This window comes from Diadema antillarum, unplaced genomic scaffold (assembly GCF_040938485.1).
Source record: "Diadema antillarum isolate AM-2024a unplaced genomic scaffold, OU_Dant_1.0 scf00000036, whole genome shotgun sequence".
Lineage (NCBI taxonomy): Eukaryota > Metazoa > Echinodermata > Echinoidea > Diadematoida > Diadematidae > Diadema > Diadema antillarum.
In genome coordinates, this window is record NW_027270925.1 from 1,687,204 (window position 1) to 1,702,474 (window position 15,271).

Genomic DNA, 15,271 nt, shown 5'->3' on the forward strand with positions numbered 1-15,271 from the left:
GTCTCCCGTTGGAAAGGATTTCTTACTTATTTCTATCGTATGTTAAAAAATAAGCCTTAGATAGCACCAGAGAGCATCTAGAACCGTGGGAATTTCGCGCTTTGCACACATCAAGTTGGAGTCTCCTGTTTGCTAAGGGTTTCAGGCGGGAGAATCTCCAGATCAGAAGGTGCTTGGGGTTGGAGTCTCTGGCATTGGGTACGGACGTAAGGAGAATCAATTTCAGAACAGCATTGGCCCTTGTGAATGGGTGAAGTGCACCATTACACCAAATCTTAGCAGCGTCAACTCTTGGATCACATTAAGTCATAAAAGCCTAACACATTCATTCCTCCCTATTACAAGACATTGAGTAAGCAGTGCTTGAGTAAATCTATAATCAGATATGGTGTAATTATCAAATGATATTCAGAATATGTGATGGTTAAACTTACAAATGTTCTTATAATACTATGCAAAGTAAATAAACAGATTGAAATTCTGCATGGTAATAAAAGTCCAATTAGCCAAAACACATATTAGTGAGTATATATTTTGCTGGCTATCATGAACATAACCCTATGTCTCATGCATCACATACAAGACAAAGAGTAGCATGAATACAATGAGCATCAAACACAAGTGAAGATGTGATAAAGCATGACAAGAAGATATAATCAGTTATATTTGCATCAGTCAAAACACATAAAACAAAGGCCAGCAAAGCAAAGTACTGCGTATACTACATCAAAAAATACAGATGATATCATGTCCCTTTCTCCAACTCATTATTTAGATACAGTACAATGAACCTCCTAAAAAAATGCAAGTTTAAAGTGTCGATTACTGTAAAAGTGGAAATTTTCGCACATTCTGCGCTACCAGAAACTAGCGCACAAATAAAAGCACACAAATATTTTTGCTTGTGATATGTTAACACTACTGTAAAAGTGGATATTTTTGCGTGACTAATTTTTCGCGCTTGGCCGGGTCGGAAGAGTTTCGCGTGTTTTTAATTCCGCGGAATCAAGACATCACGCACAGGCACATATGGCAAGCAAAAATATTCGCGTGCTTTTATTTTCGCACTAGTTTCTGGTTGCGCGAAATGCGCGAAAATTTGAACACCGCGAAAATTTCCACTTTTACAGTATCTAATGTTTTGATAGCGCGGAATTAAAAACATGCACAAATCATTATACCCGGCCGAGCGCAAAAAATTACTTGCACGAACATAACCACTTTTACAGTACATTACTTGTTCGTGACGAATAAGCCAGGGGGAGGGGGAGACAGAGTTTGCTAGCAGTGACCTTTGATGTAGCAGAGTGTGTGACACACCTGGCTTTGATGCTTTGTGACAGTCCCTCATCTCTGAAGTGATGACATCACACAGATAAAACTTCCATAAGAGATCTGGAAGATACTGTTCAGGAAATGTCATCTCACTGGAGTGTGGCATGCCTTTCTGTCCTTTAATTCTATTCTCTCTTTTTTATGCCATTCTCAAAAATATTATTCAAAACTGAACAAAACAAAATTCAAACTAAACCAGCTGGCTGAGAAGAATATGCAAGAACTTAACAAACACATCTATGGGTGGAATGTAATGACTCCATGTTCACATAAAACACATGGATTTCTCTAAAACAACAACACAAAAATATATCAATTCCTAACATGGGTCTCCAACAATACAGAGCTACCTTAGTGCATATTTCAGTCACTGATATTGCAGTAGAAGCTCCTCTGCCTGTCTCCGTACTTCTTTCTCCTGCAAAGGCGATAACAATTTGTGGAAAGGAAAATCATACAAACTGATTAATTGTTCAGGGGAACAAAAATATCTGCACTATTAATCAGCTGCAACTTCTTTTTGAAACCTGTGTTGCAAATTACATACCATAACTCAAGACAATATTACTATGCTGTTGTGAGTCACAGCAGTTCCTTGCCTGTTTTTCAAAGTGCAGTCTTCCAAATGTTCTGAAATATTATGTGTTTTGATGAATATACCTTTGATATAGAATAATGAATATCCCAGTAGGAGGGGGATTTAAAAAAAAGTGATTATGATGATATTAATGATACAAGACTACTTCACAACACACTAGAGTATGTTTTATCAACATTGCATTCATTTTATGACTATCAGTCATAAAACATGATTTATGACAGTTATGGTAGCAACAACACACTTTAGGTTCTGATGGAGAATACTTTTTGCCATCATACCATTCCAGCTAGTTGGTTTAATTGTGATCTTTGGTTTGTTTTCTCACTGGATAGAATCTGAATTTCATATACAATGCTCCACACTATGAGGAAACACAACTACATCACGATGTAAACATGTACAACAAAATTAAAGACTTGCCCTATACCTGAGTAAAATAGTTCTGTGTTAGTACAAAAAAAAGAAAAGAAAAAAAGATCCTATCCCAACTAAACATGAGATCAAATTGTAAATACTTACATCAACAGTAGAAATGCACTATGTGAGAAACAATTTAATACATTATTGCTAAAGAAGAAAAACGCAAGCAGTAAAAAGGCAGTATGCATAATGCACATGGATTTTCTTACCTCAAAGCTCTTGCCCGGAAAGGAAATTGTCTTTTGCAAATACTCTACTGCAGCATCCGTCTCTCCTTTTGCAATGCAGCACTGGGAAATAAGTTTATAATCAAGAAGACAATATTATACTACTAAAATATATGTCAATGACGTCAATACTTTACAAGGTAATCTTTGGATTTATTTACACCCCACTGTTTGTGTTACATCTCAGAATATCTTTCCCTATATTGAAAAGTGATCTGGCACATCCTGGTGCCTGAAAATCCATCTTGAAGTCGACGCTGATGCTGATAACCCTGGTATTTTCTGATTGCATGTTTCTGTGTCTACCCAGATAAATCACAGATATCACACACTCCTAGTTTCATCACAAATTTGAAAAAGATAGAAACTATCCAACTATTGGTCTGAATATATATAATGCATACAATTCCCAAACATTCTACACATGCAACAGATGAGATGTTAAGCACAATTACGATAATAAAATGGGAAGCGATGTTCACATTTTTAACACGGCATAAGGATTGGTAAATGGTCATTCCAAGAAACATTTGAAGAGACATTGAAGAGACACTGTTCTACCAGCACCTGTATTTATGGAAGCAGGTCTCCTTTGTGGCACACTTGAATCAAAATTGTTCAAAATTGCATCATCACTTGATAGATGGCACTTCTCTCATGCTGGTGTCGCTTACTAATACCAACGAGGGTGCAGGTACTCCATACAATGCACACAACTGATTCTGATATACGTTACACAAAGCAAGCATCAGTGTATTACAAGGGCATTCATAAACTCAGTCATTTTGGCGAGAAATCAATTTACCTTTGCCGAGTAGAACGGATTCAGGTTTGAAAACCCAGGTTGTAATTCCTCTGCCTTGTTAAACCAGATGAGGGCATCGTCTACACTAAGGCTCTGTGGCAGTGAATACATCATTATCGCAGCCTTGCGCTGCATCCATCCCAGGTTTGCGATCTGAATACACCAATGGAAATAAAAACCCAATATAGCAACATTGATCTATTATGACTATGCCTATAATGATCGTTACTTGATATTACTATAATTATTTTTTTTTGCCAAAAACTAAACTAGCAACAGATGAACCAATCAATGCATAAACTGAATAATCCTTAACTCTTAATGTGCCAGGCCTAAAACCCCTAACGTGCCAGAGGTTTTTATCTAACGTCAGAACGTTTCGAAACTGGACTGACAATGACATTTAAAACCGCCATATCTCTGAAACTATTGACTGTTTTGAATTGAGTTCTACACAACATATATCAAGAAATGTTTGTTCTTTCGTGTCATGTAGTCAGTTTGCCATAATATCTATCTGAACCTGAAATATTGCAGAAATAATTGATACATCAAAAAAAACTATTAGAAATTTTTGTGTAGTATGGAAAAAAAGAGTCAGTCGTGTTTTTTCTTCAAAAGAACACTCCCTTGACTCTGTGAGAAAGTTTTAGAGCAACATCTCCTCTTTCAAATGATAACAAAATTGCCTTCTAGAATTGTATGATTCCAAAGATACTAGCAGTTTATTTTGTCTTAGCAATTTCTCTTTCTGATTCAGTAATACATTCCCAAATCTGAGTCCTTTAGTCCCAGATCCTGTATTTGAAACTAAAGTGATTGTCCCGGGCCCTTCAAGAGTGTCTTTTGTCCACTTGAGAAGGAAGAACCTACTAATCCTCCTTTTGTCTAACAGGACCACTGGAGGGGTACTCTATTGAAATCGGCAGGCCTTTGTCCGCATGCAATTACTTATAGGCTAGCGTGGGGACGATTAGTGACGTTCACCAAAACAAAAGGATGAAAGACTTGACCTACGAACCTTAGCTGACCTAAGCTGAACCTCTTTGAGGGACAAAATCAAAGCAGCTTCCCGCAGGACAGCGTCCAAGCGGAACAATACGAGTGGAACCGCATAGACAATACACGCAGATTCAATAGCATACACACGCGTGGTGTACCAATGAGACTTTTAATCCATACACATCTTACAGAGGGTGCGCTCACTGAGGATTTTCCCGACGCGAAAAAAATACATCTAGCTGAAAAATCATGTATTTACTCAAAATTTTCCAATGTAAGCATGCTCATATTTTTAGTGGAAACGATGGCTATACTAATTAGCTACCAGTACATATCATTGGCAGTTTCTTGGTGTAACGCATTACGGTACCATAAGGACTTAAATGATCAATGCTTTTCTCGCTCTTCTTAGTCGCCGATCGGCGACCATGGCATGTCAGGACTAAGGTCGCCGTTCGGCGACCATGGCACGTTAAGAGTTAACCCGTTGAAGACGAGTCCTGAGTATACTCGGGCAGGTGTCTATGGGAAATGCGTGTTACTAGTATAGCAAAGTCAGTCCGTCCTCAACGGGTTACCGGTAATTTCCCTGCAAATACACATTCTTTGCATGGCATAATGCAAAAGTCCCACAGTATTCCTTCTCTGCCTTCCTTCCTTGGCATGAATGTATATGAGTTGGTTCACAAATTCTCAAATGGTCATCACATTTATTTCAATGGTCCAATCATACTCATATTTTGTCACTGTTTCTATTCCGAACATACAGGGCTGCCTACACAACATGCATCTCAGGAGTCGATAATGATTCCCAAATCAGGGAAGTTCTGTCAAAATGCCAAGAAATAATCTATTTTTGAGGTAAACTTCCTGCAGACTCAGACACTTGGCAGCTTTGCAACATTTCCTTTAAAGAGAGAGAAAAAAAAAAACAAGCGCAGTTCCTCTCAATATGAGATACAGAGTGTCATTTGCGCCAACACATGTTGACAACAGAACTGTGCCTGTAGCTCCCATGGTTAAACAATGTATTCAGTAATGTTGTAATTCTGGGTTATCTCCTTGACAAGCTTTCATAATGAGTAAACAAGTCATCAATCAAAGGCAGTTTAAAGGCATTCCATGGCATGAATCATTCTAAATCAAAAGTATTTAAGCTTGGCAATGAAAATGAATTCCACAGATTGTGAGACATTTGTTGGACATGTTAATACATACACTAATATGCCACAAGGATCATCAGGATGGCAAGGCTTATTTTGGGAGGGAAGCCTTTCACAACTAGCACTGACATTCCCCCAGTTGGTAATCAGCTTAGGCAAGGCACAAGTGCTTGCAGTTAACAATAGATTCATGCATGCGCAATTGACATACATGTATAACAATTGATTGTGCTGACAGTCATCACATAGAATGTGGCACTCTGACACACGTTTACACAACAGTCATAAAGTTGACACTCTGTTATATGCATGCTTGAATATCTGAGATATTTGAGGATCCTATGGGATGTTGATGTCGGGCACATTCAAATGTAATTTTCATTCAATTGTTATACTACAACCATGAATTCAACTTAAATGGAGGATAGATGCTCTTGGCTGCCATGGCACTTCTGTGTGTGTGCATGCATGTGTGTGTATAATAATATATTCAGGTTATTCTACATATTCTACATGGCTACTATGCAGGCTTGCACACTAACCCATGTTTCCTGGTCCGACCTGTCTGTCAGACCAGTAGGCACCCAGTTTTTCCACTTTTTTACTGGTCCATTCCTGAAAAAAAGTTACTGGTTCGACAGTGATTTTTACTGGTCAGGGACCACTGGACCAGTGCCAGTGTGCAGCATTGCACTATGGCAGCATGTAAATGCGTGAGAACAAGCTAATACAGAACTAACAGCTTTACGTCCCCTCTGAAGGACTAGGTAATGCGGATGAACTGCCTTGCCTAGTGTCACAACCACTGCTGCTAGCAAAAATTGAACCAGGGACCTCACAATTGAGAGTGAATGGTCTAATCCACTGAGCCAAAGAGGCTCCCTGATCACTATCTACAATGAATTACTTACATTGAAGAGGAATCTGCCATACAGGTGATTCAGATAAGGTTCTCTTGGCTTCAGCTCAATAGCCCGTTCCATGTGTGTCTGGAAAAAAAAACAAAAAATTAGAGCATAGATATCTCTTTCAGGATTGATTGCATTGAGGTCTTGCTATACAGTATAATCTTCAGAAATGCAGCAAAACTTCATAACACTGTTCTTTATACAGAAATAGGACAGACTGATGAATAAAGACACAGCAATTATTATACAAATATCAGATAAATCAAACTATGTGTTAACTTGGAGGATCTCACAGAAGTTGCCTATGTCAAAACTAAAATTTATTTTTCCGGTGAAGTACTGTTTAGGCATTTCTAGGGATACACTATAGCAACGTTTGTCTATACTTAAATTAGAAATACACAGTGATACTTATCCCTATAATTGGTATGCACTAGCACCAAACTGCACACAAGGTTATCATTTCAAACCTGGAAAATAATGCGGGAACCTTAAATTACTGACAGAGTGTGTCAGCAAACTCCCTGTCTCTGTCTTGGTAAAAATAGATACAACACATCGTCACAATTGCCCATGATGTATTATTGCATTGGATGCTAGCATTGCAGAGCAAAATGGTATGATGCTGCAGATATCGTCGGGGCTGGTACCTTGTACTCCTTGCCCAGAGCGGCTGCCTCTGTGAAGGAGACCCAGTCGGTGATAATGCCTTGGGTGATTGCATAGTATTTGTGTCCCTCCGCTACCTCCTCGTTCAGCTCAATGACAGTTTTCGCATCATCTCGGGCTGCACAGAAACAGAGATTGACTGCATTCAAGTACCAATTCGCCACACATTCATGAAACATATCACAATATTTCAATTCTCCATTCACTCTTAAAATATATACCTCTGTTAAAAAATGCCCTTGTTTACAAGACACAAGACATGTATTAGTACATGGAATTGTTGACTTTATAAAACTTCATCAAAGGATATCAATAACCCCTTTGGAGTCAAAATTTCTAAGAAGGATGGACAAAAGCTAGATATATTTTTGCAATGGCACTCCGGTGTCAGCTCTGATTTCGTATGTGTGTGTGTTGGCACAAATAGCATCAAATTCTAAATACGTACAATCAATTAGATGATGCATTCATCACTTAAGCTAAGTGAGTAATTTCACAACAAAAACCTTCTTCTGCACTATTATGCATCCTTTAATTTAGACTTTAAACAAGATCACTTTGATTAAGTAAACACTCAATAATTCTACAGCATTTATCATTGTACAAGGTATGTCATCTTACATTTGCATTTTTGTTTTTGTTTCACATTTGAAAAAAAGGGAAAATTTTGTGACGTGACCTACAATTGTAATTCATGACAAGAAGTCGCAGATAATGGTATTGATGTCTCCTTCAATCTCTGATATGACATCTCACAGATCTTCACAAAAATGACCAAATATGCCTTACCTTCAAATACAAGTCTCCTTCTTTCTTCATCATTCCCTTGTACTCTGCAAAACTCTGAAACGAGCACTTTAGCTCTGGCCAGCCGCCAAAGGAAATCTGTCTTTGATGAAAACTGTTGTGTAAAGAAAGAATTGCAGACATATAAATGTTTGTTTTTTCTTTCAAACAAAATTAATTCAGAAGTCTATAGTGATCACCATGGGTGCTAAGGAAATACTAATCACAAGTACAGAAGTAGAAATGGTTCCTGCACTCATGACAGTTGTAAAGCACATACAAAAGCAATATGAATTGTGGCAAAATTGACAGTAATAATTATGACTGTGGTTGAGATCAACAACAGTCCATCACTAACTTTGTCATCTCATGAGAGAATTCAATAAGAAAAACAAACAAACAAACAAACATATTAAGCATTTCAAATGAGGAACATGAGAAGGCTTTATACACATCTCATTTGAAAAAAAAAAAATCCTTTTTCTCTTCATTGATATAGTCTTGCCAAGAAATCTGATAAGTTGTATCCAGGATTTGGAAATGACAGAAAGAAAATTATAAGCTATAATTTGATTTGTTCAAAAAGAAAAAAAGGGATACTTTGTATTTATTGGGATAGGTCAAAGACTGCAATATAATGTTGTTTAATTGTGACCACCTATAATAATGATAAATGTACAGTCACTGTTACTGCAGAAGGCAGATCTTACATGCAGTGACAGCCAACAAACAAATGTTGTTGTAAGATCAAGGTAAGACCACCTACAGTAGGCCTACTATTAAGTAAGTATTCCTGTTTGCGACAAGTTGCCTATTGACAGCAGGGCCATTTTATTCGTTGATGAAAAGGTCCAATCAGGTGTGAGAGTTTGTACCCTCACTGCCCTTTACATCTGCGAGTAACTCTCCCTTTTGTTCTAAAGTGGACACACTTGACGCTCTTTCACTGTTTTGTTGATAAGTAAAACTGCCCCTGCGGCAAATAGGCACCCTGTCGCAAACAGGGATAATTACTCCGTAAATGTTTTATGCAAATCCTTCTGACACGAACCCAAAAGAATTTAGCATTTCCTATCAATACCAATCTTACCTGTGATTCTTTGGCAAGTAGTCTTCTGAGTGCTTCTTCATGCTGAGTCTCGGAGCCAGTGAACAGTTCATCAATCTCCGACAGAAATGACATCAACTCCTCCTGGCTGACTGAGATGCTCTCAAACCCCTGCCCAGAACCCTTCCCCAGTTGTTGGAAAGGTGATGTGAATCTGTTTGAAATACAAGCAAGAGACTAGGGGCGCTGCTTATACCTATTCTTTCAGTGGTACAGGTCTGCTCTTTTTGTTTAGTTTTTAAAGACAACAGGAAGTCAGAAGATAAAGGTGTGAATGTCACATGAACCTGCTAATCACAGTATCCTCCCTCCCTTTCTCCCCCTCCCCCTGTAGTAGCCTACTCTAGAGACAGAGAGGTTTTTTTTTTTTTTCAAGTTTATTGAAATTGAGTCCCTTATTTGCAATTATCAATTATCATCAAAGCTAATATTAAATTTTTTTTGCAAAGTGCACTGCCAACCTCTCTACCAAAAGTGACAGAATTATCATCTCGTTGATTGTGGTCGCTAACCTGCAAGAAGAAGACGAAGAGAGGTTTAGATATCTAGATAAAATCCTATAGGCTGTACAACTACAAGTGTAGGCCTACCATTGTTTAGTACAAATCAAACTGGGAGTGAAATTATTACACGTACAAAATTTACTAATTTACTGTACCAAAGTAAGTGGTAAGAGTCTGTGTCTGTGATTTCTCACATATGTTCTTTATATCATGCAGCATGATCACAAGATAAAGTTCTGTTATTAACTTTAATTGCATCTTTCCGTTTTCCTTATTCCATGACACAAATGAATAAAACACTGAATAAACCCTCATCAAATGTGGTTATCACTGCTGATTTGTAGCTGGTTTTGTACCTTAAATCAACGTTGAGCAAATTCAAAATGTAAACATAGATAGTCTAGATCTATACCTCTCAGTTACACAAAAGTCCTTTTCAAGCAAAGTCAAGTTCTAGTTTCTATCTGATCTGTCACCTGCTGCCATTCTATTTGTTACTTTAGCAAGGTCAAGGATCTTCTCAGATGGATTGGAATTGTCAATTGAAGCAAGCAAACAAACAAACAAACAAATCTTCCATTCTATTAAATTTCTATAGCTCATGCTGCTTGTTTTTGTTATTAAATCAAGATGAGTTAACAAACTAATTCTCTTACCCCTCATTAGCTTCCTCAAAATCAAGATCCTCTTCATCAGATGAACTGCCTGTGGGACGCTCATTGTACCCAGTTACACTATTCCATTCTCGTTTGCTGATTGAACTGTCAGGCCTTCTGGCATTCCGAAGAGTCTGCACTGTGTCCCCATCTATTGCATCTGGTGTAAGTAGACTTCTCACTGCCTTCCACTCTCGCTGCAGGTCTGCTACTGCCACTCTCAGCTGCCGGAGTTCTGATGCAGACGAACGCGCAAATATGCTTTGTATAATGACTGAAGTACTTGCACCTACAAGCACTCCTATACCAAAATCCCTCCAAAACATTTTGGAAAATGTGCCCATCAAAACAGCGGGGGCAGTGAGACGATAGAATGGTGGTTATATATCGGCACCGCTGCCGACTGACCGGTGAACAAACAAGAACAAACAAGCGAGTGATGCGATGATGACGGGCAGGCAGGCGATCGCGATATCACAGCAGCTAGACTAACAACGCTCTCGCGATCTCTCGAACAAAACAGGGCGGCGATGAGATGAAAATTCTGTCACTGGCTCACGCTCAATGCACCTTATTTTTATCTTCATGAACGCAGCTTGAACTTGTCGGCAGATTTACTGGTACCAGTCGTTTACGAAATTCACTGGTATGTAAATGGCTTATTTTCACAAGATAGAGAGGTATTTTGTCGGATCCCGTCGAAAGAGATGATAAAGGAAGTGATGCTCTCACTTGTCATCTACTAGTACTACTCAGTACTAGTATACAGTAGTATACCACGGACACCGAATCACGAATCATCACAATCATGGAGCAATGTGATGTCCATACTCCGATCCTAAGAGTATCTCTACGAGCACAAAGCGGCTAACTACCAGTGTGCGACGTGGCGACGCTGTTTGATTGATTGTTTGTTTGTTTGTTTTTCTTGATCATGCATGATCAGGACATCTTAATGACACAAAAGAGAAATTTCAGCGTGAAGCTAATGAAAATTATTTAAATGCAAATGATGAAAAATTAATAAATCGATAAATGAATTAATATTGGGGATAGATATTTATAGAGAGATACATATTATGTAGACAGACAATCGGATAAGATAGGTTGATAGATGAATAAATAGCATAGATAGTAGACACAGTCGATAGCATAGATAGATAGATAGATAGATAGATAGATATCATATAGATGCAGACATTACCATGGATACAAAAAGGATTATGGATTTGGGAGACGAAAAAAAGAACGTAAGGAATACTGATCCGAACTGTAGTTCAATAAAATCTTATTTCATAAATTCCATCGTGGCTTGAATGAAAAGCCTGCTATGAGCTGAAATTTGGTGTGCTATTGAGTGTTCAGCAATACACTGTCCCACAATGTCAAACAAATATGCTTAAATATTTAAGTTATCTTAAGAACAGTAATTTGAACGCAATTAGAAATGGTTGTGACAGGTCATTGCAAAAACAGAGAGAATTACAATAACTGATATTGAACCGGGGGGGGGGGGGGGGGTAATGCAATAGGTATGAAATCCTGTCGAATTATCAAAACAGCATTGATGGGCATTGTTATGTTGATGCAGTTTATTTTTCAAAATCAACTTCTCAGAAGGTCATTGTTAATGTTATGATTGAGATTTATTTTGCACTCTGTTTAGTGAGAATTCTTGGAATTTGTGGGCATGATCTATTTTTGTACATTGAAGGGATCGTATAGTTTTGGTTGAGACCTAAATTCAGGGGACCGTTTCATGAAACTTTTTATCAGTGATTTACACTGACAACTGTTAAAAGCTACTGAAATCTTTGCGTCTGATTGGCTGATAGCAAATTTGTCGGTGAAAACCTCCGACGAACTCGTTGATGAAAGGCCCCCCAGGTTTCTAACATTTTTTGGTGTGATAATGAGAAACCTCATATGAAATATTAAAGAGCGTGTAATTTCAAGAGGTATTCAGCATTTAGGCATATTTGATGAAAATTGGCTTTGAAATGGATGAGATATCCAAAATAGAGTGATCCCAATAAAAGATGGAACCCATCTTTTAGTTATATCGCTTCATTTGTTTTAGGTTACTTTGTTTTGGGATGTCCCAGCCATTCCAAACCCGATTTTTATCAAATAAGCTTTGAATTCTTCTTAGATAGTATCCTCTGTGCTATTTCATAAGTGCATGGTTTCTTGGCATTTTGTAAAAAGTTAAAAGCCAAATCCTCATCTGCATCAATACTATACTCTCCCTTTAATTTCAGTGTTTTGGAAGTAAGAAGCAGAATTAAACCAATAATCCATGGGAGCAAGAGTTCAATTTTTTGTGGAACAGTGAACTCCCAGACGACATGCATTAATAAAAAGCACAAAATACACAATTTAAAAAAACAAAACAAAACACCTGTATACGTATGAATGTATATGTTTCATTATATTGTTACATATTACATTCACTACTTCTTGGGGGAAATAACATTCACTGATTGTAACTTCTTTCGGAAGGGTAAAATCAGGGAGGTGGAGCAACATCCCTATATAGTTTGTAGAACTATAATTATGCTGGCAAGAACTAGCGACATGTTCTATTTTCTATTATGCATGTGAATGCGTCCTTGTTTGTAATCATACAAACGCGATTTGTCCATACTATACTGAACTGCCTTTCACGTCCCCAAAGCACGGGTATTTATACCGGTACACCAAAGATCAGGATCTTTGGTTACACTTTCAAGATATTTTCTACATCACATCAGCTGCCGCTGATGGTGATGATGATGGAGGGAATACTGAGAGGGCGCACTAGCTCAATTCATCCGAATTGATTTTAGACCAACTTGTATTGTTCACCTTTTGGTAGAGTTTGTTCTTTTGTGTGTGTGTGTGTGTGTGTTATTGTTTTTGTTGTTGTTGTTGTTGATGATGATGGTAACCAAACTCATTATATTTATGTGAACAGATTGTCTTTTTTTTTTTAAATTTACGGGAAGGCTCCTAAAACATTTTGCATGAATTGTTTTAAGATGGTTTTGTTTTGTTTGTTTGTTTGTTTGTTTGTTTGTTTTTTGTTTTGTTTTTTGTTTTTTTTTAAGGCCAGAACGTGGAAGTGGTTTTGGCTCTAAATCAAAACACATGTCTGTATCAAAAGAAGAAGGAAAGAAAGAAATGTTTACAGACTTTGAGGTAAAGGTCTAGTAATGTCCTCGTGAGCGGTATGCTGCGGGCGCAAGTTACATCTCTGCACTCTTCGTCAAATTTTGCCGTCTTTGTGTAAAATCGTATACTGTAATAGAAATCTCTGACCCATCACACGCACACACACACACAAATAAGGGTATTAAAATAATACGAATGCTGATTATATAGGGACAATGATATAGCTGCTGCTAGTGTTGTAAAGATTATAACAGTGAAGCTTGTCATGTTGTCATTTCAAAGACGCGTGTTCAAATTTCTGAAGAAAAAGAGCAATATAGAGTCATTATCATCATCATCATCATCATCATCATCATTATCATCATCATCTTATAGTTATAATCACCATTATCACTTTAATCATGGTCGTCACCATAGTATAATCAGTATCATTGTCATTATGAAGTTGGTGTCAAGAAAATAAATTTATGTTGGCAGCAGACATCATTCAAGTCATCATTGCGGCTCTATGTATAGGGGAACCCGCATGGTCTTGTGCGAATGTGATGGGATTTTAAATTTTGGTTACTTGAATCAGGCAAAAGGTAGACGTGGGCCGTTTCAGGCGTAATTTTGATAGGAATGACAGCGAAATAGGATTATGTTTGAGCGATCCTGTGTACATGACATGTAGAGGGTACTTCGTCTTTTCCTGTTGGGTCGACAACGTACATATTGTGTGCGTTTCACAAGATATAGGACCATGCCAGATCTCTATAGCTTTGCTTTGGGGTTTGGAAAAAACCCGCAAAACAAATCTAAGATAAATATGAAATAACGAGGAACCTGTTAAAAAAAGCTAAGAATAGCGTTTCCATATTTTTCAATTTCAATTTCAATTTATTTTCATATTTCTCGATGAAAAATTACATCAAATATAACAAAATTAAATGAAATACATGACATACATAGAATATTGCAAATATGTAAAACATAATAGTGGTCGATCTGTTAAGTTTGGAATCTGTGAATGAATGCTAAAGAAATATGAAGGAACCTACTTAAAAGCGAGCTTGTTGAGCGTAGGTCCCGGTTAAAAACGAGTTTAAGATTGAGAAGGGGAGCACGGGTACAACAATGACCGGAACATAAGAGAAAAACAAAAGAAAAAAGTACAAATATACAGTTATATAGCAAATTCTTCTCTGTGCAGGTTAGGGGTCGGAAAAGCCACATGCTGTATATAGGCGGATGAACCATTGTCGTTCTGGCAATACAATATGACTTAATATAGTTATAATAACAATGATACCGTTCAGACAGTATTAGAAATGTGTACATTGCGTGTATTAAGAAGGGAACACATGCACCTGCAAATCCATTAAAAAAAGACATTCAACAACCAGTTGCATTGCAGTGAGAATGTGAAATACCAGCTGTTTCCTCGTCCCAGCTATCTTTAAAGAAGGAAAAATATACATAAACACAGTGATAGAATTTAAGGGCGCAAACAGCTGGGCTCTTAAAGTCTGGTTTAACATGACAACAACCCTGGAGTACAGTATAACGGGATAGTCCTGGACAGCACAAAACAGAATTTCAATGAGCTGATGTAGCGTAATTATTCAATAAATACTGTCTTAATTTGCATTTTGAAGGATGATAGTGATAAACAACCTTTGAGTTCAGGGGGGAGGTCATTCCAGTATTTCGGTCCCGCATACATAATTGTATTCATCGCGAAAATTGTGCGAGTACGTGGAAGGTGATAAGCGTCCCGTTGGCGGGTGGGATAATTGTGAACAGAGTAGTTTCTGTTGAACATGTGAAGAAAAACATCAGGAAGATCATTCGTTGAGTATTTATACATGAAAATACCTAGATCGTAATCAAACAAATCAATCAATTTCAGAATTTTATTCTTGTGAAAAAATTCATTTGTATGAGATAAATATC

The 15,271-nt window shown here is 37.6% G+C and overlaps 1 protein-coding gene across 1 annotated transcript; it reads right to left on the reverse strand.

Annotated features, from left to right (window-relative positions):
• Positions 1-550: 550 nt before the first annotated feature.
• Positions 551-10,567, reverse strand: LOC139745113 (regulator of microtubule dynamics protein 1-like). The gene is made up of 8 exons (XM_071655537.1): positions 10,184-10,567; positions 9,007-9,178; positions 7,920-8,031; positions 7,112-7,248; positions 6,465-6,542; positions 3,389-3,541; positions 2,566-2,646; positions 551-1,753 (listed from the first exon to the last, which is right to left on the reverse strand). The coding sequence occupies exons 1-8, from the start codon at positions 10,525-10,527 to the stop codon at positions 1,703-1,705; spliced, it is 1,128 nt and encodes a 375-aa protein (XP_071511638.1). The 5' UTR covers positions 10,528-10,567; the 3' UTR covers positions 551-1,702.
• Positions 10,568-15,271: the final 4,704 nt, after the last annotated feature.

Coding starts and splice junctions, on each gene's coding strand:
- LOC139745113 (XM_071655537.1), bottom strand. CDS start 10,527: ATGGGCACATTTTCCAAAATGTTTTGGAGGGATTTTGGTATAGGAGTG. Junction 6,543..7,111: donor CTCTGGGCAAGGAGTACAAG/GTACCAGCCCCG, acceptor TTTTTTTTCCAG/ACACACATGGAACGGGCTAT. Junction 3,542..6,464: donor ATGGCAGATTCCTCTTCAAT/GTAAGTAATTCA, acceptor TGGTGTATTCAG/ATCGCAAACCTGGGATGGAT.